Source organism: Antedon mediterranea, chromosome 3 (assembly GCF_964355755.1).
Source record: "Antedon mediterranea chromosome 3, ecAntMedi1.1, whole genome shotgun sequence".
Classification (NCBI taxonomy): domain Eukaryota; kingdom Metazoa; phylum Echinodermata; class Crinoidea; order Comatulida; family Antedonidae; genus Antedon; species Antedon mediterranea.
In genome coordinates, this window is record NC_092672.1 from 22,518,292 (window position 1) to 22,544,384 (window position 26,093).

General features: G+C 34.0%; 3 protein-coding genes and 1 long non-coding RNA gene across 4 annotated transcripts; all 4 read right to left on the minus strand.

Moving 5' to 3' along the window:
• Window positions 1–706: 706 nt before the first annotated feature.
• On the minus strand, window positions 707–6,667 carry LOC140044153 (unconventional myosin-XIX-like). Its single transcript, XM_072088631.1, has 8 exons — window positions 6,533–6,667; window positions 5,852–5,944; window positions 5,350–5,406; window positions 4,658–4,836; window positions 3,370–3,559; window positions 2,574–2,700; window positions 2,332–2,474; window positions 707–1,982 (listed from the first exon to the last, which is right to left on the minus strand). Exons 1-8 carry the CDS (start codon window positions 6,665–6,667, stop codon window positions 1,824–1,826), a joined length of 1,083 nt encoding a protein of 360 aa, XP_071944732.1. The 3' UTR covers window positions 707–1,823.
• A 1,591-nt stretch (window positions 6,668–8,258) lies between these two features.
• LOC140044154 (unconventional myosin-XIX-like) lies at window positions 8,259–17,686 on the minus strand. Its single transcript, XM_072088632.1, has 4 exons — window positions 17,645–17,686; window positions 15,832–15,919; window positions 15,148–15,334; window positions 8,259–9,105 (listed from the first exon to the last, which is right to left on the minus strand). The coding sequence occupies exons 1-4, from the start codon at window positions 17,684–17,686 to the stop codon at window positions 9,072–9,074; spliced, it is 351 nt and encodes a 116-aa protein (XP_071944733.1). The 3' UTR covers window positions 8,259–9,071.
• Window positions 17,687–17,778: 92 nt separating this feature from the next.
• Window positions 17,779–18,767, minus strand: LOC140045046 (uncharacterized). The gene is made up of 3 exons (XR_011844531.1): window positions 18,560–18,767; window positions 18,293–18,395; window positions 17,779–17,924 (listed from the first exon to the last, which is right to left on the minus strand). It is a non-coding gene; the product is annotated as an uncharacterized lncRNA (long non-coding RNA).
• Window positions 18,768–19,327: 560 nt separating this feature from the next.
• Window positions 19,328–24,033, minus strand: LOC140044156 (unconventional myosin-XIX-like). Its single transcript, XM_072088633.1, has 7 exons — window positions 23,956–24,033; window positions 23,160–23,231; window positions 21,480–21,585; window positions 20,667–20,806; window positions 20,030–20,143; window positions 19,648–19,706; window positions 19,328–19,505 (listed from the first exon to the last, which is right to left on the minus strand). The coding sequence occupies exons 1-7, from the start codon at window positions 24,031–24,033 to the stop codon at window positions 19,328–19,330; spliced, it is 747 nt and encodes a 248-aa protein (XP_071944734.1).
• Window positions 24,034–26,093: the final 2,060 nt, after the last annotated feature.

A 26,093-nucleotide genomic window follows, 5' to 3' on the forward strand; every position in this document is an offset into this window, starting at 1 on the left:
AACATTTTGGACTGAAAAAGCTATACAACCTATTTCTATATATTACAAATAACATGAGAAAATGCAAATTTCAACTATTATTTTGAAACACTACACAGAAATTACATGATGCCCCACGATAATTTTAATGGAAATAGCAAGAGCAACATTTCAACCAACCATGCCTGCACCCTGGTTGCTTTTAAAGCGTTACCATTGGAGTTACAGCTCTTTGAAAAACATACACAAATTCCATGTATGAAATTCCTGAAGAAAAACACCCATAAGAAAAATAATGGTATTTCCTAAATTCAATAATTGATTTACGTAAATTTTTGTTTTACATTAGAGCAAGATTAGTACAAAAAGATTTCACAAAAACAATTCACAAATTCTGTGCCATATCTAAATAAGGACAAAATTCACATGCCAAAATCACACCTTTTACCATGGCAACCATTACTTTTTTTTCAAAAATATTTCAGTTTTGTTATATTTACCTAAAGTGTGAATAATTACCAAAGTATGAAGAAAATTCATTTTTTGGCATTTAGCCACATTATGTTGATATTTGTAGTCAACCGCTCTTACGACTTAGAAGATGTGCTTACATCCTCAAAAATGCACTCTCGTAGACGTCATTTTAGATTTGACCAACAATTCTCCAATCAAATGACAAGAATTCGAGTAACTGACCTCAACACAAACAATTTCTATTGTTTCGGGACTGAAAGAAACCGAATGCAACTTTAAATCATGTCACACGTGCAGTAAGGGTGACCACGACCATATAAGCTTACCTTACAGACGGTCAGAATGCACATACAGTCTTATGACTTATTTCCAATGGAATGGTGTCGGGAACACAAACACAAAGTTTGAATCCCAAATGATCCTAAATGCATGGGACATAAAAATCACAAACTTAAATCATATTTCTGAGAATTATTTTTATTTACTAAAATTATATTGTTAGTTTTACATGATTTGTTTATAATAAAATTTAAAATTTGGATTTCATATTCATTGACATGAAACTTACTCATGCGTGAAAACCAAATTAAAGCTGAAAGAGCTCCACAAAGACTCTGAATTCTTACAGTGTAATGGATGTTAAGTTTTATTGTACAACAATTGTATTATTGTTTGTATTGTGAATACAAATTGGTACGACAGCACACGCATGTAAAAATTGAATTGTGTCAATATTCATTTTTCTTTCAACATATACAGTAGACAATTTGCGGCATTTGACACAACCTTGATACTGGTGGTAGTTCCTGGATTAACATATTTAATCCTGACATGAACTGTATTATAACCTAACTGGACCATGATACAGCAAACCAAGTAACACAATACCAAAAGCTATATCAACTGCAGGAGTTGTTGCAACTTGTACAAACTTGTTAATGATGGTAGTAGTTCCTTGATTTACAGGTTCCTCTTCAACACGTCTACCATTCTGGTGCTCACTAATTATTGGTTTATGTGTACCACATTGTTCATTTGAGCTCTTCTTTTGAGATATTTCATCCCCATCTTTCTTTTGTTCAATGTTAACTATTGTATTTCCTTCACTTCTACCACTATTACAGTTCACGTTACCATTTTCATGAAATTGTATTCTATTGTTATTTACATTTTCTGGTTCTTCAATTTCATTGACGCTCTTATCGGAAAACTTATCTCTTTTGTCTTGATCTTCAACTTCTTTGGTATCTTTACTGGTAAACTTATCTGTCTTGTCTTCAACTTCTTTGCTATCTTTACTGGTAAACTTATCTCTCTTGTCTTGATCTTCAATTCCTTTACTGGTAAACTTATCTCTTTTGTCTTGATCTTCAACTTCTTTGGTGCCATTGCATTGAACTAATCACTGACAGGTTACTGTCATGAGGTTCATTATCCAATGATACTGCTGACAGTATACCTTCTGTTAATATGCTATTGTTTTGTTGCGATTGTTCATCATTGCATTCTTGCACATCAGAATCAGCAAACTGGTAAAAATAAATGTTAAATTGTATTAAATTGTATCAAGAAAAAAAAAATTAGATTAAAAATCATAAATTGAATGTTTATGATTTGAATACGGAGAATATTTCATGAAAATTAACTGATTGACCATTTAATGAGGCGGAACCAAGCACAGACAATCTCTCAGTAAATGAAATATACTCTATTCAACATTATTAGTTTTATAGCACAGTACATATGATGATGTGTTATTTAACATCATTAAAGTACATGTAAATGAGGATGTGCTAGTGATGAAGGAACATACTTCACATTGTAAAGTTTGTTGGTGCAGCGAAGATTGAAAATTGCGAGTTTTAAGTAAAAGCCTACCTCGTCTGAATTCAATTCATTTAATTGTTCATCTAACTTGCGTTGGTGTAAACGAATTGAATATCCAATCATAGCATACTGTATGACACGTGCTGCCTCATGTCGTCTCTTTACATCTTCTCTCACCTTCCAGCCTCTAAAACCTACAACATATCAATTCTAGTTAGTGACAATTAGTGGCTTGGTTTGGTAACAGCATGATGCCTGCAAGATATTTGTCAAAACACTATTACAATCAATACCTGCTTGAATGATGACCACAGCTGCCTCTTGTTTACTTTTGGTTGCCAGGATCTTCCTCCACCATATTTGTATTACACCAGCACTTAAATTGAATTCCTTCAATCTTGCAACTTCAAGTTTATCCAACTAAATAAAAAATAACGGAATATAATAAATATACAATGATGCAGATTCTTACTTACTTTTTTACAAGCTAAAAGTATTATAATTTGATGCTACAACTTTTTCATAATGTTATAAGATAGGAATCTTACTGATTTTCAATGATTTACACACATTTAACTGGGTAATAATTTTTAATAAAATGGTATTTTTTAAATTGTGTCAAATTATTTGTTCTTTTGATTTATATTTATATACTTTTTTAAAAAGAAAAATGCCTCAATTTTACATAATTATTTAGTTAATTTTGGTGAATTTCCTATCTCATTATTAAGTTATACGACAAAAATATTCCTGTAGCACTACTTTTAAAAATAAAGGTTTATTTCACAACACTCATTCAGCTCTACTGCACAGGTTTATATTATACAGATATTGCCTGCTTAGAGGTGAAATTCAACAATCGACATTCCTGAGGGAATGATATTTTTCTCGAAGAACTATATATTACATCTGTTATATTAAAATATGTAGCAGTGTAAGTAGACTTGGCTGGGTCGGCAAGCCTAGTTCACCTTACCTTGGTGAAAAATGACCGTATAAAGTAAAATATTCACTTAAATTAATTAAAATTTAATTTATTCTACTGCAAATATAACATAATTAAATTATTATTAAACTACTTTTAAGTACCTGTCCCTCTCTTAGGAATATCTTTGTTTTTCCAAACAAAAAGCTTTTCATTTTATTTTCTTTGTCTGCTTCAGCTAAAACCAGATTCGTACTAACAGCACATTTACTTTTTGTATCCAAATCTTTTACATCTTCTGAGTTTGACCTTATTAATAATTCATACCTCTTAAGAAAATCACTGTACAACATTCTATAAGAAAATTGTCATTATCATTCAGAATCAAGTATAACAAACAACACACAGGCAAGTATGTTAGTAGGTGTTCAACATGTACAGTATGCACAGGGATATATATAGTATATATTATAAACAACACACTGGTAAGTATGTTAGTAGGTGTTCAACATGTACAGTATGTACAGGGATATATATAGTATATATTATAAACAATACACTGGCAAGTATGTTAGTAGGTGTTCAACATGTACAGTATGTACAGGGATATATATAGTATATATTATAAACAACACACTGGCAAGTATGTTAGTAGGTGTTCAACATGTACAGTATGTACAGGGATATATATAGTATATATTATAAACATCACAGGCACAGAATAAATTCTATATCGCCCGGTGATATACTGAAATTCAATTAATTAATTTGAAACGATGAAGATGAGGAAATCTGTGAGAATGAGAGAAAGTCGCCTCCACCAAGATTCAAACCCGGAACCTTCTGCTTGATGTCCTAACCATTAGACCACGGGGCTTTCATGGTATTGTTCAAACTCGATTGGATCGTCGTGGTAAGGCGGTATAGCACTAGTCCCTCAGTTGTACGCACACGCATCAGAGATCAAATTGATACGCCCTCATCTTTCAGTATATATATACATATATATATGTATTGTAAGTCCTAGAGCAAGCTGTTTAATTGGGATTGTAATAGTAAAAAATACAGTAAAATACAAATTACAACAAATAAGAAGGTTGTAACATGTTTAGTGCAACCTATAAAACAATACAACACAGCCATTTTAGTTTTTGCTTAATTATTCAATATCGAAAACAAACAGGTGTAAGCTGACCTGGTAGGGAAGCCTGTTGCACTGATCTCAATTGTTTCAAGTTAACTTAACTAAACAAGGGTATCCACCAGTCATAGATGGGTACATTGTTAGTGCAAAAAGACACAAAACAACAGCTGTGAGCTGACCTGGTAGGGAAGCCTGTTGCACTGATCTCAATTGTTTCAAGTTAACTTAACTAAACAAGGGTATCAACCAGTCATAGATGGGTACATTGTTAGTATAAAAAGAACACAAAACAATAGCTGTAAGCTGACCTGGTAGGGAAGCCTATTGCACTGATCTCAATTGTTTCAAGAACACCGCAAGCACGTAGTTGATTTATAACATGAACATTATCAAAGCTGTCTGGTTGACACTCAAGACTTGGTTTGATACAGCGGATGTAGTGAGGTGTTGTTTCATGTAAAGTATCCATAAGACTGTCCAATGAATTCTAAGATATAAGATACAATTGTTAGATTGTTACCCCGAAGATTACATGTAAAAACGAATGTAATGAATGGTATCAACCAAAATAAGTATAAGTAAATACAAAATGAATTGAAGAAATATGTCTGATAATCAAAAAATAAAATATCTTGAATATATTATAAGTTACATTTTCAACAGAAGTAAAAAAAAATTGGGAAGCAATAATTTGAGTGATCTTGCAGATGTTTATTTGATTTATTTCAGCATCATAAAAAACAATTTACAGATAAAATACAATTAATATAATATACAGGAAACAAAATATGAAACATCAACAATATACAAAAACAGGGATGCTGAGGATAACCCATAAAAGGGTCAAGAAAGCAAAAACAACAACAAAGCAAAAAACCTATCTAACTCCTAAAACAAGAGCTCAGTCTTGAAGGTATTTTTTTTAATTGATGTTCCATACTAAATTCATCAAGATTCTAAATTAAGTTTTGTATGAGTTCCAATTTTCAGGATTCTGTACCTTAAATGTTGATACCACTGTAGAAGTAGTCTTTTTGCCTTTTGTTTTACTTGGACTCTGAAAAAAAAAAATCATAAAATTAACCTATTTCAGGTTAAACAGAACTATTGACATAACTGACAAGATGCAAAGGCATTATAAATATCACACATTTATTCGGCATTGTTCTTTGTTTAAAAGTTTCATGATGTAACATTGATGAAGACAGAACTTAAAAAGCAATGGTATAGTGTTAGTATGGTGTTAGTACATTGTTAGTTTGATGTTAGTATGGTGTTAGTACATTGTTAGTTTGATGTTAGTATGGTGTTAGTATAGTGTTACTATGGTGTTACTACATTGTTAGTTTGATGTTAGTATGGCATTAGTATGGTGTTAGTATGGTGTTACTACATTGTTAGTATGGTGTTAGTATGGTGTTACTACATTGTTAGTTTGATGTTAGTATGGCATTAGTATAGTGTTACTATGGTGTTTAAAAACAAATGAAAAGATCAATCACCTGTAAACTGGTAACATCAGCATCAACTAGTTGTTGCACAAACTTCTTGCTGCTCATTCTAAGCAAATCTACAAGTTCTGCTGGAATACCATCCTAAAAACATCAAATGATACACAATAGATTAATTAGTAAATGAACATTCACCTGTGAACACTGCACATCAAATCTAATGAGCAAATATAATGTAATAGCAATATAAGGTTTCCATTCAAAGTAAATATTATAGGGATGCTCAGAAAAAAAGCCATGGTAATAGGGCAGGAGGGCAAGTTGGTAAATTGATTGTTCGTTAACTTGATGAAATTGTAATATTGGAGAGCATATGTGGTTAAATAGGTTGAAACACTCTTGTCGTTTTCTAAATAGAATTGTGTTAGTGAACCAATTCTTATTTTGATATAAAACCAGAGATATGTAATACTGTATGTAAGCTGAAGGCTGAGCACGTACTCCAGACTGAAAAAAGATGGCAGCCGTAAATGTGTTCAAAAACATTATTTAACATAACAAATAATAATCTAATATAATACATTCACATATTCTTGTCAAAGAACAGTGAAGATTTATAAATCGCAATGGAATGAATAAATTCTAGGTAATCTAGCATTTTTGTATTTGAGGATCATATAGAATGCGTTCACGGTTATACGCTTAACACGCTGCATTGTGTATTGTTCTCACGCAGATAGGCTCATATAGCACTGTGTACTGCGTAGGGCATATCTGATTGGTCGATTGAAAGCCGCTATTTTGTTGGTTCCCTCTCCATGGAGAATCACCTTTTGAACTAGCTGCGATAACTTTGTAGTTTGACATCTAGCCTTCGGCTATATAATATCATTGTATATTTGACTGTTGACCATTGTTTTTATTAATGACAGGCTAACCTTTAATTTGTTCCTATACACTATGTTGTATTCTAAAGTTGATAGTTAAATTGTCCGGTCCTTCCTCCTTGATCTCACAACAAGTTTTGAATAAATGAGCTAAAATAGTTTAGCAAAAGCAAAAGCTTTTCCAACTTAAATTGTGTATCCTCTTCTTACACGGGTGATAGAGCATTACCTATAGCTACAAACAGCCATTGATACATTTTACTGTGGTATTTATTTTCAGTTATAAGATTATGAGAAATAAGTTTAAACGAAGCAGATGCACTATTCCATAATTGTAATGCTTTGAGAAACTATTTATGACCTTCTAACCCCCTTTTTTTTATGTGAATATACTGTAAAACTGGCTTTCAGTTTTAAGTATATTACCTCATTCTTTTTAATTAGACCATCCACTTGGTACGTAACTTTCTCTGCATAGTGATGCACAACAAAAGCTGGTGATGTCACTGATATATGTGCACGAGATAAGTTTGCACTGCTGATAGTGTCATGAAGAAACTCACAAAACGAACTTGGATCTGAATGTCTGTTTAACTTGCATTGCTATAAACAAGATAAACTTGCAATTAGTTCATAGAAAGTAAATGACATAATAACATGATTGTGATCTTAGATGGACAGTCTAAGCACAACAACTTGTAGTTTGCAACTGGTTGTGGTGCTACTGTACTTTTGCACCTAACTTGAAATCACTGGGCATAAGGTCACTCACCATCACTGATGTGCAGCAGGTGAATATTTTTAAATTGGGGTTAAGCTTGAGGTGCAAAAGTACATCAGCACCAGGTTTTCTAGTGTAAACTAGGCTCAAAAGTCCATTGTTTATCTTCTTACAAACGACAGTTTATTTTTATGGAAAGACAAACTATGGTTTGTAAGACAAACTATGCCTGAATGGTATAAACCACTGTTTCTCAAAATGTCAAATTCAAAATACAAAAGAGTTATTATTTTACGACGTACTGTACTACAATTGAGAAATTCTCAATACATCTTTTTTTACAGCAGTTTATCTTAAATAATAAAAAGACAAACTACAGAATACAGGTCTTTTCCAACCATAATTGGCGAAAAACTATGACAAATTATTTTTTGTATTTTGCTGTGGAATAGCAACACTTACTTGATTCATAAGTGCAAATATACTGATGTTGCCTTCAATAACATCAAGACATGTTTTATTGTCAGTAAAGTCTTCAAATTTCCATGGAATTCCCTCAGATTGACAGTCATCCTAAAATAATACAAACATGGCTGTTTAATCAGCAGTATGATTATGTTTATAAAGGTTCATCATTATCACTGTTAGAGAAAAAAAGTGAATGATAATTCTCATCAACTTTAATTATTATTGTTATCTTAATTATTTTATATTATATTATAATTATACTAGTATTTTGATATTTTTTTTACAAGATTCATTTGATATAAACTAAATGAAGTGCCATAATATTTTTCTTCATTTTTTTTTTAAATAAAAGAACTTTTGTTATTATCACTCTAATAAAACACCGTAGCACCAACTGTATATTAGCATACTCTATATATAGAAAATAAGTTTGTTGGAATACCTGTTCTGCTTTGAGGAAGTTGTGCACAAAATGTTGCTGAAGCTTCTCATTTGCATAATTTATGCATAATTGCTCCAAACTGTTAAATGAAAAACTTTCAAATCCGTAGACATCCAGTAGACCAATGTAAGACTGCCAACTCCTGGCCATGGTACAGCCATTGATGAATCCAACGAGCCAATCAAAAACTCTGAAACGTTAAACCATAATTTAGTCACAGTCTTCAAAGCTAGTTTTTTTTTGGTAAAACCAAAGTGGGGTTGAAAAAGTTTGCATGTAAACATTTTCTCCTGTTACATACTAACTACATGACAAAGAAAGAAATTAGACAGAAAGAAGTCAGGCCATGACAGAAAGAGAGATTAGGCAAGAAAAAAAAATTAATTAAATTGACTAAGTATTAGAGTTTGCATGTACTCTAGTAGCTAGATCAACTTTCGTATGCACTTTGAGGTCCAGAGAATTTGACTTCAGAAATTGGTTTAGGGTGGTCAAACAATCAATTTTGGCTTGGTTACACATTTTGAAAATGTGGCGAAAGGTCAAAAGGTCAGGGTGAAAGGTTATAACACCAAACACCAACATGTCCTTAAATCTCGACAACCACTGGTCACAGCAAGGTAATTTTGGTCTCAAATTGATCAGAAGGTATACATTTATATTCAGTCTAATGGGACATTTTAGTAAAAAATGACCGGAAATGCCATTTCTGACCTTTGACCCACAACTCAGGGCATGTATGTATCTCCGTAACTACTGGTCGTAGACACTTGAATTTGGTCTTAAACTGTTCGAAATATAGATTTTGTTATTTGTTACACATTTTGAAAAATGTTACAAAAGGTCAAAGAGTCAGGGTCAAGGGTTATATGAAGAAATATAAATAGCTACTTGTATCTTGGCAACCACTGGTCGCAGCAAGTCAATGTTGGTCTCAAAATGTTCAGAAGGCATGCATTCATATTCAGTCTAATGGGGCATTTTAGTCAAAAATGATCAGAAATGCCCTTTCTGACCTTTGACCCACATACCAGGGCATCTTCATACCTCTGTAAGTACTGGTCGTAGAAACTTAAATTTGGTATCAAATTGTTGGAAATATACATATTTACATTCATTCTAACAGAAAATTTGGTGAAAAGATGATCAGAAATACTATTAATTACTAATGTTTCAAACAAAAAACATACCTCTACACAACTTATTCTGACAGGGCATCTTCATATCTCTGTAAGTACTGGTTGTAGAAACTTAAATTTGGTATCAAATTGTTCGAAATATACATATTTACATTCATTCTAATAGAAAATTTGGTTAAAAGATGACCAGAAATACTATTAATTACTAATGTTATTGTTTCAAACGAATAACATATTAGTAGAGGCTATATATAGTTTGACCTTGAAAAAATTCTAATAAAAGGTCTTTTGGTATTTTCTTGTAGCTTTAGGTGTCAATAATTACCAAAAAATTTTTGCAGCCTTCTAGTTGCTGCGTTAGTGAGATATTGAGGGTCAAAGGTCAGTGACCTTTTTGTGGCATTTGATGGCTCATAATTCCTCAACTCCTGGGTTTAAAAAGACAAATGTGGTTTCTACATCTATGTTTTAGTGGTCAAACAACAAAATAAAGTTTTTGCCAATTTCAGGTTACTTGTGCCATTGGTCAGATAGTCGGGTCAAAGGTCATTGACCTTTATTCATTAATAACTACTGCTAGTGTAGGACCTGAGTAAGATTTGTATGCATTCAATTTAGGAGAAAATATCTCAACTGTTATAGGATAATTTGACCCCAAGGAACAATATGGGATATGTGTCAAATTCGTTATCTGGGGCGAAAATGCCCAAAATCGGGGTCAAGGGTTAGAAATGTGTGGTTCTTATATCTCGACAACCACTTGTCATACAGATTTGCTTTTGGTGTCAAATTGTTCAGAATATACATATTTATATTCAGTCTAACACAACTTTTACCCAAAAAAATGACCGGAAATGCTTTTACTGACCTTTGACCAAAAAACACATTTTTGGGTTAAATTATTATTTAAAATGTCAATGGACACACTGTATGGTATCAAATGAAAGCATATACAATATGCTACCCATTGCTACCCAACTTATATTGAACATTTTTTAATTAGGAATCTAATCTTATGGAAAATGTGCCTAATTTGATTACTTTTATACAAAAAATGAATATTTAGTAGCGTAATTGTTGTGCTTATTTATATAATGTTAAATAATTTTAAATAAGTGTTTGGAAGAACTATTTGGTATCAAATAAAAGCCCATACAATATTCTATCCATTGCTATCCAACTTTTAATACAAATCTGTAATTATGATGCTACTTTGGTGAAAAATGTGCATATTTTATTGCTTTTTGACAAAAATGGGTATACATTACCAGATAATTTATTTTGGTTTATTTATGATATTAAATAATTCAAATGTTTGAAAAGACATATTTGGTATCAAAGGAAAGCACATACAATATGCTACCTAACTTGTATATAATTATGTGATGTTATTTTTGGAAAATATGCATATATTTTATTAAATTTAGACAAAAATGAGTATAAATTAATGTAAGTTTATTTTGGGTGAAATAATTCTAGCGTTGTAATGAAATTTGGTATAAAAAAGAAAAGAATTAGTTGTAGTTTATTAAGTTCTTTATTTGGTAGACCAAACAAAATGGCATTGCAGTAGTCTAACCGTGATGTTATTAGTGCATGGACAAGTTTAATAAGCGAGGAGTGGGTTAAGGATTTGCGAATTGATCTTATGTTACGAAGGTGGTAGGTATCAGATTTACTAATGTTGTTGATATGTCTGGACATAATCATTGCTGAGTCAAATACAACTCCGATATATCTAACCTCCAACGATGATGTGATTGATGTTTCTAGCAATGGCCAATTTCTTGAAGTGTTTTGAATGAATAAATAAGATTTCTGTTTTACCAGGGTTAAAAAGAGCATGTTTTTAGTTAGCCAATCCTGAACATCAACAACACAAGCTTCGATAACCGACTTCGCCTCATTAAACTCTGCTGAATTAAAGCTGATGTATCATCTGCGTACACATGATATTGGACACAATGTCTCTTAATGATATCACTCATGGGCGAGGTGTAAACTAAAAACAATACTGGACCCAGTATTGATCCTTGATGAACACCGCATTTCAGGTCGATAGAGGCGGATTTGACATTACCAATCTGGACCTGCTGCTTCCTAGAAGACAAATATGACTTGAACTAATTTAGAGCAGATCCACGGATACCAATAGACGAAAGTCTTGCAATAATAATGGAATAGTCCATGGTATCAGAAGCTGCCGACAGGTCGAGGTACACAGAAAAAAGACAATTACCTTTATCCAGAGCTAAAATTATATCATTATGCACCTTGAGAATGGCTGACTCTGTACTGTGGCGCTTTTTATATGCTGATTGAAGAGGGTTGAACAGATTATTGTCGTCAAGAAAATGTATGAGATCTAAAGCAACGCATTTCTCAAGGATCTTAGATAAGAAAGCGACATTAGAAATAGATCGAAAATTTGCCATGCAAGTATGTGAAGGCGTCTTTAAAATAAGTGTAACTAGACCCAACTTCAAATCATCAGGAAAGGTCGTACCAGTTGATAAAGATAAATTAATAATAATTCTAAATGCTGAAATCAATTATGCACATTTTCCATAAAGTTATATTCCTAATTAAAAATGTTTAATACAAGTTGGGTAGCAATGGGTAGCATATTGTATATGCTTTCATTTTATACCATACAGTGTGTCCATTGACATTTTATGGAATAATTTAACCCGAAAATGTGTTTTTTTGGTCATTTTTTGGTCAAAGGTCAGTAAAAGAATTTCCGGTCATTTTTTGGGGTAAAAGTTGTGTTAGACTGAATATAAATATGTATATTCTGAACAATTTGACACCAAAAGCAAATCTGTATGACAAGTGGTTGTCGAGATATAAGAACCATACATTTCTAACCTTTGACCCCGATTTGGGCATGTTCGCCCCAGATAACGAATTTGGCACATATCCCATGTTGTTCCTTGGGGTCTAATTATCCTATAACAGTTGAGATATTCTCTCCTAAATTAAATGCATACAAATCTTACCAAGGTCCTAGACTAGCAGTAGTTATTAATGAATAAAGGTCAATGACCTTTGACCCGACTATCTGACCAATGGCACAAGTAACCCGAAATTTGCAAAAACTTTATTTTGTTGTTTGACCACTAAAACATAGATGTAGGCACAACATTTGTCTTTTTAAACCCAGGAGTTGAGGAGTTATGAGCCATCAAATGCCACAAAAGGTCACTGACCTTTGACCCTCAATATCTCACTAACGCAGCAACTAGAAGGCAGCAAAAATTTTTTTGTATTTATTCACACCTAAAGCTACAAGGAAATACCAAAAGACCTTTTATTAGAATTTTTTCAAGGTTACATAGGATAAATGTCACATATAGCCTGTACTATATCTCTACACAACTTATCCTTGGACAGTAATGTTTTGCAATAACTTATGCTTTAAATTGTTTCAAACGAATTATACGATTTAAAACAAATCCTTTACTGTTTGTAATTGTATTTTTGCTTATAATAATGCTAGAAAGTATTTTTGACCCCCGAGGATGATCAAACATTTTGATAGAAACGTTGAGCCCAACAGAATTCTTTTCAGAATGCTAAAGTAGCTTACCGAATTCATCCTAATAAACGCCCCGGCATTTATTGTTCAGAAGGGATTTTTCGTTTTTTATTGGTGTAATATGGTATGTATAATCAAATAAATACTACCTACAGCAGAAAAAAAAAATACAGCACAATTATTATCAAAAAGTGATACAAAATGCTTGGTAAATTGTAGATTATGGTAGTCATTGAAATGTGTTGTGATACAATTATTAGTCGCATGCAACGCAACTCTACAGCTCACTATGTCGGTCGGTTGGTCGGTAAACACTAACAAAAATTTGAGCACGCGACTGCAGCCATGTATATGGCCTTGTTGTGTATATGCTTGTGGGAGTCGAATCGAAGGGAGGGGTGAGCGTTTATTTAAAATGTTTCTGTCTTTTAGAATAAAAGTGACACTGTCACAGGCTCCATTTAACGAATCCTCTCCAGGTGCCAGTATATAATGATATAAAACAATGACATCATTATCCTGAGACGCTATATGAGACACGATTACACAATTTGTCATCTGTTTTGTTTGTAACTACAATTTGTCAACAATCAACACGTCTTTTGCATATATGCCAATACATAGTTTCAATATGTCCAGCTTTCCTGATAACACCCTTGTGTACTGTAGTGTATTGTAGTATGATTTTATCATGATTTTAAAATACACTTCTGATGCTTTTATTGTCAATGCATTTAGTACTTAAAAAATAAAAAAACCTAAGTTTCTAGTGGTATTGATAATAAATCTCCAGAAATATTGTTTTATTATGTACACTGGGAACAGACGTGTATAAATTATGTATAATTTGTCTGTGACATTCAAAAATATTATACAACAGAATGATGACAATGAATTGGTCTATTATAGTTGTCTCCGATACCTTTTCAATATCATGATTGTACTTGCACCCGGATGAAGGAGGTTTCATCCAGGGGGGGGGGGGGGGGGTCAACAATATTTTCTAGCATTATTATAAGCAAAAGTAAAATTACAAACAGTAAAGGATTTGTTGTAATTCCTATAATGAAACCATTTAAAGCATCAGTTATTGCATCCTTTTATATAAGAATAACTTGTGTAGAGGTATGTAGTAATTAATAGTATTTCTGATCATCTTTTCACCAAATTTTCTGTTAGAATGAATGTAAATATGTATATTTCCAACAATTTGGTACCAAATTTAAGTTTCTACGACCAGTACTTACAGAGATATTAAGATGCCCTGGTATGTGGGTCAAAGGTCAGAAATGGCATTTCTGATCATTTTTCACTAAAATGTCTCATTAGACTGAATATGAATACATGCCTTTTCAACATTTTGAGACTAAAATTGACTTGCTGCGACCAGTGGTTGCCAAGATACAAGTACCTATTTGTGTTTGTTCATATAACCTTTGACCCTGACCCTTTGACCTTTTGTAACATTTTTCAAAATGTGCAACAAATAAATAAATGTATATTGCGAACATTTTAGGACCTAATTCAAGTGTCTACGACCAGTACTTACGGAGATACATACATGCCCTCTGTAGTGGGTCAAAGGTCAGAAATGGCATTTCCGGTCATTTTTGACTAAATTGTCCCATTAGACTGAATATAGAATATGTATACCTTCCGATCAATTTGAGACAAAAATTACCTTGCTGTGACCAGTGGTTGTCGAGATTTAAGGACCTATTGGTGTTTGGTATTATAACCTTTCACCCTGACCTTTTGACCTTTCCCCACATTTTCAAAATGTGTAACCAAGCCAAAAATGATTGTTTGACCATCCTAAACAAGTTTCTGAAGTCAAATTCTCTGGACCTCAAAGTGCATACGAAAGTTGATCTAGCTACTAGAGTAATGTATGTATGTTTATTTTATTTTTGTGAATGTTTAAAGGTGTATGTACGATTTGCTGTGGGCAATCCGCCTCAGTGCAGTCCAGCATGCATATGGGGAAGCAAATAAAAGTTATTGGATTTGTACAACATCTTCTGTGGGTTTGTTTTGAATGTATAACAGGTCAGTAAAAAGGCAAATACTGCACAACAAGATCATTTTCAAAAGAGTAAATAGGTTTCTTTCACTACAAACAAATATAGCTTTAATGTTTGTAAAATACCTGGCATAGAGTAACTTTGCAAGACAATCTCTCCTTGTATGACATTCATCTTTTAAGCAAGGTTTCATAAAGACACTCTTTCTACGCTTGTGAGATGCAGTGATTTGTCGGAATGCTAGACATCTAGTTAAGGCATCAACATCAAGACCAAGTAACTGTGCAGCAGCTTTAACAGAGGTGTCAACTCCTGGTGAAGCAACATCAATAGTACAACAATATGATATATTGAATAATTAGTAAATTAGAAAATCTCTCTTTGGCTGAAATATTTTATCAACATTTTTTGAAGATGGAGAAAAATATTAATAAGATTATTTAAGATTTTAAAATGACATAATTATTAACGATATTTTTGTATATATTTTTTGGGCAACCTATCGTAATATTAAGCTATTCCTTATGTCTGTTTTTAGTTATTTTTCATATATTATATTATGGTAGAAATAAAAACAAATTAAAAAATACTAAAACGATATATAAACTGTTGATAGAATATTTTGAATCATAAATAAATGCCAATTTACTTTAGAATTAAAATTCTAATAAAATAAAAAAAAAAACCGTATTATAAATATAAGCTATTAAAACTTTAAGGTTGCAACTACTTTAAGCTAAACTATAAATACTGTATGCAATATTTGTATTGGTATAATAATTAAACACCATAACCTTTATATCATTTACCTTGTTTTCCAGAATCAATTTCACATGGTCCAGTGACATCATCACTAATAAACTCTATATTTCCAAGATGAAGTATACCACTTAGAACCTACAAATAAACACATTTCAAATACAATTCAATAATTCAAAAAATAGAATTATAACATTACTATTAGATTTATGTATAAAAAACATCAAAGTCTATTATCACTTATTTATATACTACCATATGGTTTTTCATTAAAGGCAAACCATAAATTTGTAAAAGTTGTTTTGAATCAATATACTATCATGATTGTAAAAACTAGGTAAAAGTTCACTGATGTTTACTGTCCACATGTGCTGGATTAGTTCAACCAATGCATCTAAACACATTGCTTTGGTTCAGTTAGTTCACTGATGTTTACTGTCCACATGTGCTGGATTAGTTCAACCAAGGCATCTAAACACATTGCTTTGGTTCAGTTAGTTCACTGATGTTTACTGTCCACATGTGCTGGATTAGTTCAACCAAGGCATCTAAACACATTGCTTTGGTTCAGTTAGTTCACTGATGTTTACTGTCCACATGTGCTGAATTAGTTCAACCAAGGCATCTAAACACATTGCTTTGGTTCAGTTAGTTCACTGATGTTTACTGTCCACATGTGCTGGATTAGTTCAACCAAGGCATCTAAACACATTGCTTTGGTTCAGTTAGTTCACTGATGTTTACTGTCCACATGTGCTGGATTAGTTCAACCAATGCATCTAAACACATTGCTTTGGTTCAGCAGTTAGTTCACTGATGTTTACTGTCCACATGTGCTGGATTAGTTCAACCAAGGCATCTAAACACATTGCTTTGGTTCAGTCAGTTCACTGATGTTTACTGTCCACATGTGCTGAATTAGTTCAACCAAGCCATCTAAACACATTGCTTTGGTTCAGTTAGTTCACTGATGTTTACTATCCACATGTGCTGAATTAGTTCAACCAAGGCATCTAAACACATTGCTTTGGTTCAGTTAGTTCACTGATGTTTACTGTCCACATGTGCTGGATTAGTTCAACCAAGGCATCTAAACACATTGCTTTGGTTCAGTTAGTTCACTGATGTTTACTGTCCACATGTGCTGGATTAGTTCATCCAAGGCATCTAAACACATTGCTTTGGTTCAGTTAGTTCACTGATGTCTACTGTCCACATGTGCTGGATTAGTTCAACCAAGGCATCTAAACACATTGCTCTGGTTCAGTTAGTTCACTGATGTTTACTGTCCACATGTGCTGGATTAGTTCAACCAAGGCATCTAAACACATTGCTTTTGTTCAGTTAGTTCACTGATGTTTACTGTCCACATGTGTTGGATTAGTTCAACCAAGGCATCTAAACACATTGCTTTGGTTCAGTTAGTTCACTGATGTTTACTGTCCACATGTGCTGGATTAGTTCAACCAAGGCATCTAAACACATTGCTTTGGTTCAGTTAGTTCACTGATGTTTACTGTCCACATGTGCTGGATTAGTTCAACCAAGGCATCTAAACACATTGCTTTGGTTCAGTTAGTTCACTGATGTTTACTGTCCACATGTGCTGGATTAGTTCAACCAATGCATCTAAACACATTGCTTTGGTTCAGTTAGTTCACTGATGTTTACTGTCCACATGTGCTGGATTAGTTCAACCAAGGCATCTAAACACATTGCTTTGGTTCAATTAGTTCACTGATGTTTACTGTCCACATGTGCTGGATTAGTTCAACCAAGGCATCTAAACACATTGTTTTGGTTCAGTTACTAATAATATCACCACTAAGTTTAACCAGTTCTAATTAAGTAAAAGTTTCTTACTTTAAATAATTCTTGTTGCTGTGACCTGCTAAAGTCCAACATTAGCCATCGCTTACTAACTAATTAAGTAAAAGTTTCTTACTTTAAATAATTTTTGTTGCTGTGACCTGCTAAGTCCAACATTACACATTGCTTGCTTTGTAATTATAAAATCTTGTTTATCCTTTTGATTACATGCATCTTCTGAACGGTTTAGTTTCACATAGTTTAAGTTGTCTGAACTCAATACGTTTGGTAGTAACCAGTTCCTCATTTCCCTTTCATTTCCGCCAAACAGCATCTATGATAATTTGAAAGAAGAAATGTTAATGATATTATTAAAAAGACTAATAATGAGAATAATATAAACTAATAATATATTTCATGCTTTGATAACATTAGTAGAGTGAGTGCTTTCTTGCCCTATATTACAAAATATTACAAAGTGAGTGACAATTTTTTTTCAAGATGTTTAATATCATCAGTACCAGAAAGATCCTTTTCACATCTGCCTACATTGATCTCCAGACTTATTAGATCTTTAATATATTGCAGGGTTTTCTCTAACCTGCAGAAAATATGCAAATGTATCACAGTTCCAGCAGTTAAGTTAAACAGTTGGTTATCCGGTTTAAAGGTACACAAAAATGAAACATAACTAATACTAACTTGGTAAAAGATGTGAAAATTCCTGGCACCATCACATTGATAAACAACTCTAGTTTTCTCAAGAAGATATGTCTGAATAGAAGCACCAACAACATGATTTCCACTGAAAACAAAATTGGAAAGGTAAAATAAGAATTCCTCTTGTGTGTAATTTCATTCTTGCCTGCTATGACACACAAAATGGCATATGTAGAAACTCAAAATGCATGGCCTGTATACAGTATGTTGGTTGAACATTGACAAATAAAAATAATGTATGAAACTTACCGACTGAATTGTAGCTGAATGTACTTTCCAAAGCGGCTACTATTGTGATTCCTGGTTGTGCTAGCATTGCCTAAAAAATGAAATAATAGTTGTATAACAGAGATGGAGTTGTAGGGAGGTGTAGGGTACTGGGTGGCAAAAGATTAATATTACTGTATATATATATACTGGTGCAGGCCATCAAATATTGCCATCAATTGCAATTCTACTAGTCTTAATGATACCAAATCTGCCAAAAATTAAATTTGAGCATAAAATCTCACCAAATTCATATTTAGAACATACTGTAAGTTCCCCACTGCTGATCAACAGTTTTAGCCTATATAATAGGAGTTTAAAGGATTTTGGCACCATGACTGAAGGTTAAAGATATGCTAGAATTACAAAATGTAAAATCAGTACACAAACTGCTTTAAATTATCATTTTAAATTTCATTTTACATAAAGCGTTAATCAATTTTAGGTTAGGTGTAGCTTTATTTATTTATTTTTAAATCAGTATGATACTTATTGACTTTTATATTTCAGTTTTCTCAGGGAAGAGTTAAATTACAATTTAATTTAACTCTTCCCTAGTTTTCTTGTAATTTTAATGGTACACTATCATTATGCTCATTTTTATTTGGTTCTCATCTCTTTATCGACTGTTCTTATTCTATTTTTTCTTTATCTGTTGATGATAATGATGATGAATATAGAAAATTTGATATATTGATATGATTTGAAAATGCTGATTTTGTATATTTAACAAAAATAAAGGTCCAACTTCTAGCGACCTTTCTTAGGACCATAACAGTACATAGATGTTTTTACATTTGAGAATGACATGTGTATCTTACTGTACTTTATTAAAAGATAAACGTAATAATTACCAAATGCTTCAAGAATAGGATTTGAGTCTAATATTCTACCTTCAATGCAATCTGCTGGTGATGGTGTAAAACCACTAAGAACAAAAAAGACAACAAGTTATAACAAATAAGTAACAAAACAGAGACAAATCTATAATTATGATGAAATAAAAACTGTAATTTTACATACATGAGAGTGTTTAATGATATTAAATTAAATGTGTTTAATTTTCATACCCAGGGTTACATACTGCCACCGTTGTCAGATATTTTAGTAAACATCTTGCATTCCATGTCTGTAATAAAACAGTAATAAATAACAGATAACAAAAAATATTGACTAAACTGCCTTTGTGAAAATGGGTTGCCAACATTCCCTCTTTGCACGTCTGGCAAGCATTTAGTGACATTCAATAAATGCTGATTTTGTAACAGTGTCCTTTGAAACAGTAAAAACAAATTATAGCACTCTCTATTACTTGTCCATGCTTTTAGCCTCTCTATTTTTATTCAATTTTGGGCCTCACTAATATTTCAAAATAAAGAAGTGGTTTTGTAAAAAATTGACTGTGATTACATTGGTGAAAAGAAACGTAATTAACTGAAATTGTTGAATTACCTTTCCAGAACCACTTTCCCCGCTGACAATTATTGACTGATTAATCTTGTCTAGTCTTCTAGTAAGATTACACAATGCTATTTCTGCAACTCTAAATACATGTGGTGGGTTTGCCTGATAAAATATATAATATAAAATAAAGATATATATAATATAAAATAAAGATGTATATTCCCCAAAAAACATGAAAATGAGGATTAATAAAATCAAGCCATTTTGCTGTTTTAATAAAGTTATTAATTTTAAAGAAATAAAAAACACACAAATATAGTGGTTTACTTTAAAAAAAGACAAAATGAATGGTTAAATTTAACTAAAAGCCCATTTTCTGACAGAAAATGTGACTGTTAAAAAATTACAGTTTTTCAGGTAAATAATGTTTTTTTTTTCCAATTTTTGGTCAAAAAGTGAATAACTACAGTATTATGTGACATAAAATGGCATATTCAGCAAAACAATTATCTTTTCAGGGAAGCTCAGCATATATCTCTAAGTTCTCACTTCTAAGTGCAACTGAGGACATATTAATATTTTTGCCCAATATTGAAGATAAAGTGAAGTCAAGATTTTAATAGTGATGTCACCAACATATAAATTTTCCTAAAAATCAATAGTATACTAGCGAATCATTGTTTACCTTTTGATCACTATGGTAACGATGAATCATATGAACATCAAAATGTCCAGTTTCTTTGAAAGGATTTAAAGTAACAAGGGTGTTGCCAGTCTGAGTGTGGTATCTACCAGCTAAGTAGCGCTCACGTAAACAGTTCAGCACTATGAACAGAAAAACTTAGGTTAAGTAACAAGTGTGTTGCCAGTTTGAGTGTGGTATCTACCAGCTAAGTACCGCTCATGTAAACAGTTCAGCACTATGAACAGAAAACATTAGAAGTAACAAGTGTGTTGCCAGTCTGAGTGTGGTATCTACCAGCTAAGTACCGCTCATGTAAACAGTTCAGCACTATGAACAGACAACATTTTGTTAAGTAACAAGTGTGTTGCCAGTCTGAGTGTGGTATCTACCAGCTAAGTACCGCTCACATAAACAGTTCAGCACTATGAACAGAAAACATTAGAAGTAACAAGTGTGTTGCCAGTCTAAGTGTGGTATCTACCAGCTAAGTACTGCTCAAGTGTGTTGCCAATATTTTGTCAAATTTTCTTCAAATTATTCGCTGTTCTACTCTAAAAATGTATTACTGAACTATCAATTTTATTTTAAAGTGAGTATTTAATTTGGAAAAATTTGAAGGAAAATGTTGGATTCATCCAAATTGTGGTCTTTGATCTCTAATTAGTTAGAGGGAGGCAGCAGCTAATGGTAAAAATAGGTGATCATCTGGCTTTAAATTAGATTGAGCTTTTAATTAAAGGGATCTTTAATAGGAGGAAGACCTGTATAGTACTAACAACCATTGAAACATGTGTCTACTATTAATTCACTTACCAGCAGGTTCTGAGAGAGGATTAATCAAAACAAGATCATCTGTATTGATCCAATCTGTTTGAGTACACAGCACTGGATAGCCAGCATGACCACGTATCACAACCTCCTAGACAATGAAGTTACAAGCAATATTTAAAATACATTATATAGAATATTTAGTAGCAAGGTTGGGTTGTTGACATAGATGGTATGCTTCCCTCCCCTCCTTACCTCACAATTATATTTTGTGTCTATAATCTTGCCATCACTAAAACATGAATTAACACACGCTGGAACCCAAACCTCTTACCTGGCCATTAGATTTAGTGACTATAATCTTGCCATCACTAAAACATGAATTAACACACGCTGGAACCCAAACCTCTTACCTGGCCATTAGATTTAGTGACTATAAACTTGCCATCACTAAAACATGAATTAACACACGCTGGAAGGAACCCAAACCTCTTACCTGGCCATTAGATTTAGTGACTATAAACTTGCCATCATTAAAACATGAATTAACACACGCTGGAACCCAAACCTCTTACCTGGCCATTAGATTTAGTGACTATAATCTTGCCATCACTAAAACATGAATTAACACATACTAGAACCCAAACTTCTTACCTGGCCATTAGATTTAGTGACTATAATCTTGCCATCACTAAAACATGAATTAAGACACGCTGGAACCCAAACCTCTTACCTGGCCATTAGATTTAGTGACTATAAACGTGCCATCACTAAAACATGAATTAACACACGCTGGAACCCAAACCTCTTACCTGGCCAATAGATTTAGTGACTATAATCTTGCCATCACTAAAACATGAACCAACACACGCTGGAACCCAAACCTCTTACCTGGCCATTATATTTAGTGACTATAATCTTGCCATCACTAAAACATGAATTAACACACGCTGGAACCCAAACCTCTTTTTCATTATGTATCCACACCATTAACCCCTGAAAGTACAGTAAACAGTTCATTATTCAATTCAATCAACTTTTATTATCCACAATCTGATTCTTTTGGTTGTGGCAGACTCACAAATGTAAACAAACATTTAAAACAAACATTTAAAATACACATGTATACAAATTATTGCTAAAGAGTAATTTTTGTAAAGTCTAACAGCTTTCATAATAAATTATTCATTTGGAGCTTTGAGGACTAAACTATGTATTGAAAAGAGGATGTGTTTCATTTTGAAGGATCTAATAGTAATTATTCTGTATATAAATCTTTATGTTAAAACCATTAATGAATACGTACATGTGTGACGTTTCAACTTGTTTTTAACAAGTCAGGGAATGACTATTTGTAATTTGTAATTTAGTCTGTGATTTTCCGAAGTTCTTTGCCTTTTTAGGGGGCGCTAATCTACAACTAGCAAAGCTACAGTACTCCTAGCAACTACTAACATCTAGTCAGTTGCCAGATGAAGACTTATTAAAAACAAGTTGAAACGTTGCACATGTACGTATTATTTTTAAACAATCTACTGACTTAAAGAAGGGCTAGACAGATGGAATTAGTAAATTAACCAGCCATGTGTGCGCAACCATTTCATTCCATGTTTTAATACCCTAATGAATAACTGTGCCAAGTGTCAGAATGTTCACTTCAGGTCTACTAAAGTAGGCCTACTACAGTATCATGACAGAGAGAATATCAACAGCATTTTCCTTTACCTTTTTGAAACGACATGCTGGTTTCTTTTTAACTTGTGGTGGAATGCATCTAGGCCTAGATTTAGTAATAATCTGAAAAAAATAGCGAAATGCTAAATTTTTACAAACAAATTTTTATGAACATATAACCACTTGTGACCTAGCCTAGGCCTAGCTAGGAATTTAAATGGTTATTTGGCCCTATATACTACTATTATAGCCTAGCCTAGACAGGCCTGCCTACAGTACTAAGTACTAGGAACAGCTAGGCTAGGCTTTTGCAGAAAAGTGTAGTCGGTCTGATTTGATTTGAATTGATTAGAAAATCATCATAAAAGATTTTGCAGGATAGCCCAAAAAGCTTAGGCCTAAATAAACATTCATCCCTTATAGTACCAAACAAATATTGACCACAACCAGCAATCAGCAATGCTCCATACCGAACACCCGATTTTATCGGAACCAAAATAAAACGTTATCGATTTTACCATATCAAACATAAAACTACCGCATTGGGCCCTGTTGTTGTGAACGGCGCCCGCTGGGTAAACAGACCACCCCTCCGACCGAACGAGGGCGTCGCCCCGATAGCTTGATTTGCATACAGGGGGTATGCAAATGTTAACGTGGGGCCTTGACGCCGGCCGAACCGAGCTATTCGAAGCAGGAACCAAGGAGAAACGGACGCAACCGGAATTGACAAAGATATTTGGATTTACTGCTTTCGGATACTTGTGTGATTTAGGACAAGCGGGACTGTTAAGGTAAGCCTAGTAGCTTTCATTATCAGGCCATTCCAGCACCGACCTAAAATCACAACATTGGCGCTGCGAGCAAAAGCTCGGAAATCTTTTTTTTTGGTGGGGAGGCGGGTGCCTTGATTGCCAGCTGGCATTCTTAACGTGATCGGGTTGATTGCGAGGTATTTCGTCCTCTGCTGAAATTATTAACTTATTGTACTTACGGTGCATTTGTTAGTTTATTGAAGTTGGTATATTTATTGAAGGTATAACATACCGGTAAAGTTAATCACGCAGTATTGTGGCATTTGGATACTTGCTGATTAGCGTATCGACGGGGTAGTCGATGCGTACCGGGAGTTGTATTTATTTTGCTATAGTTGAAGGATTAGTGGGCAGTTTACTAGGCCGTATCACCTGGTGGGATACTGGGCGTGGCCGTTGAACTGAGTGGCACCACTAATTTTAAATTTGATTGTTTTTTATTGATAACATCTTTTTCGTCCGTCAGTCAGGTTTTTCATCTTGAGAAATTATATTGGCTGTGCGTATTATTGTGTTAACCTCACAGTGGCATTATCGCTCTCCTTTCTTTGCATCGGGGGAAGGTTTAGTGGTAAGTGTTGTTAAACTGTATTGACGTCTCTTTGAATAATCTAGTTGTTTCTCATTGCAGGTTTGCTGGTGAAATATTTTATTATATTTGCATCTCCAACAACCATTTTGCAATATTGTGTGTGTGTTACTGCATTGACGATATTTTATTCTACTGTTGGGCCTGTAATTTTTATTACGTCTGGCGGTATTTTAATTTGTATCGTACTCTTTGCTTAATAACATCTGCCATACACTGTAACTAGATTTAGGAGCATAACAACCCAATAGAAGAGAGACGATTTTTAGATCATGTCGTCTAATAAGGTTCTAGTTAACTTTTGCCCAGTGCAAGATCTTCATGGAGTCCCTAATGTAGGGAAGAAACGAGCAACTAGAATAATTAAATGGCGGGCTACCCATGGCAACATTACGCCCTCTAATATTAATCAGATACACGGAGTAGCTGGTACTGCCAGGTTGGTGGATTACCTGGATTTTCAGCCGAATCCGAGTTTAGGGGGAGGCGTAGGCCAGATGATTGATAATGTGTCACCTATAGTGGAGAAGCAAAATAGAGCGGCCAGAAAGGGGTCGCAGGTCTCACAATCTGTAGGTATGGAAGGGGCATATCGGGGGAAAAATGACGGGGGCCATAGTGGTCGATACCACGTCCTCTCATCGCCCCAGGCTACTCCTTTATTAGACGTACCAGGTACGTATTATACTACAGGACCTGCTAGTGATCCTCGTTATCTCGAAGGTGGGCTTGGGGCTTATACGCCATCCACCTTCGCTGGGCGTTCTGACCAGGATAGGAGTAAGAATAGGTCAACACAACGTAGGAGCTACATCAAAAAGCCATCTCCGATAACCTTAGACTCGTGTTTTAGCTCTAGGGAGGACGAGGAGGAAAGACTCCCCAGGAGACTATCTAAAACCGCTAGGTCTAAAACTAGGGCTCGCCGGCGATCTCCATCGGCCAGCGATAGTGACCTTAGTGGGGATGGTGCTGATACTGATAGTAGCAGGAGTAGAGAGTCGGATAGACAGTCGGATAGACATAGTGCAGGGGCTAGGACAGCAGTGGAGTGTCTTAGGGCGACCCCAAGAATCAGGCACTATGAAGGCCGGCAGGGTTTTTTAGAACGTAGGAGGATGCGTAAAAAAGATATACCTAGGTCTCTAACGTTTAGGGGGAGGGGAGACAACTGGTCCTTTTTTAAGCGGCGGTTGGCTTCATTTATAGAGGAGCAGGAACTCACAAACCGTGAAAGTAAGGACGTCCTTACTTGGTGTTTAGACGGGGCGGCGGCTGAGTTCTATGTGAATCTGATAGAAATGGACGCTGATTTGGGCTTTAGGCAGATCATTAAAGCTTTTAACCGACGTTTTAGTGAGGACGAGCTCCCCGCAGTCCTCCAAGCTAAATTAGAGACTGCTACGCAAAATGAGGGAGAGACTATAGAGGAATGGGGAGATAGAGTGCTAACCTTGACTAGAAAGGCGTTTAAGGATTTGCCCAAGGAGTGGATCCAAGAGCAGGCCGTAGTTAGGTTTTGTATTGGGTGCAGGGATGCAGAAGTAGGTAGGCACGTCATGCACAAGCACTGTTCAACTA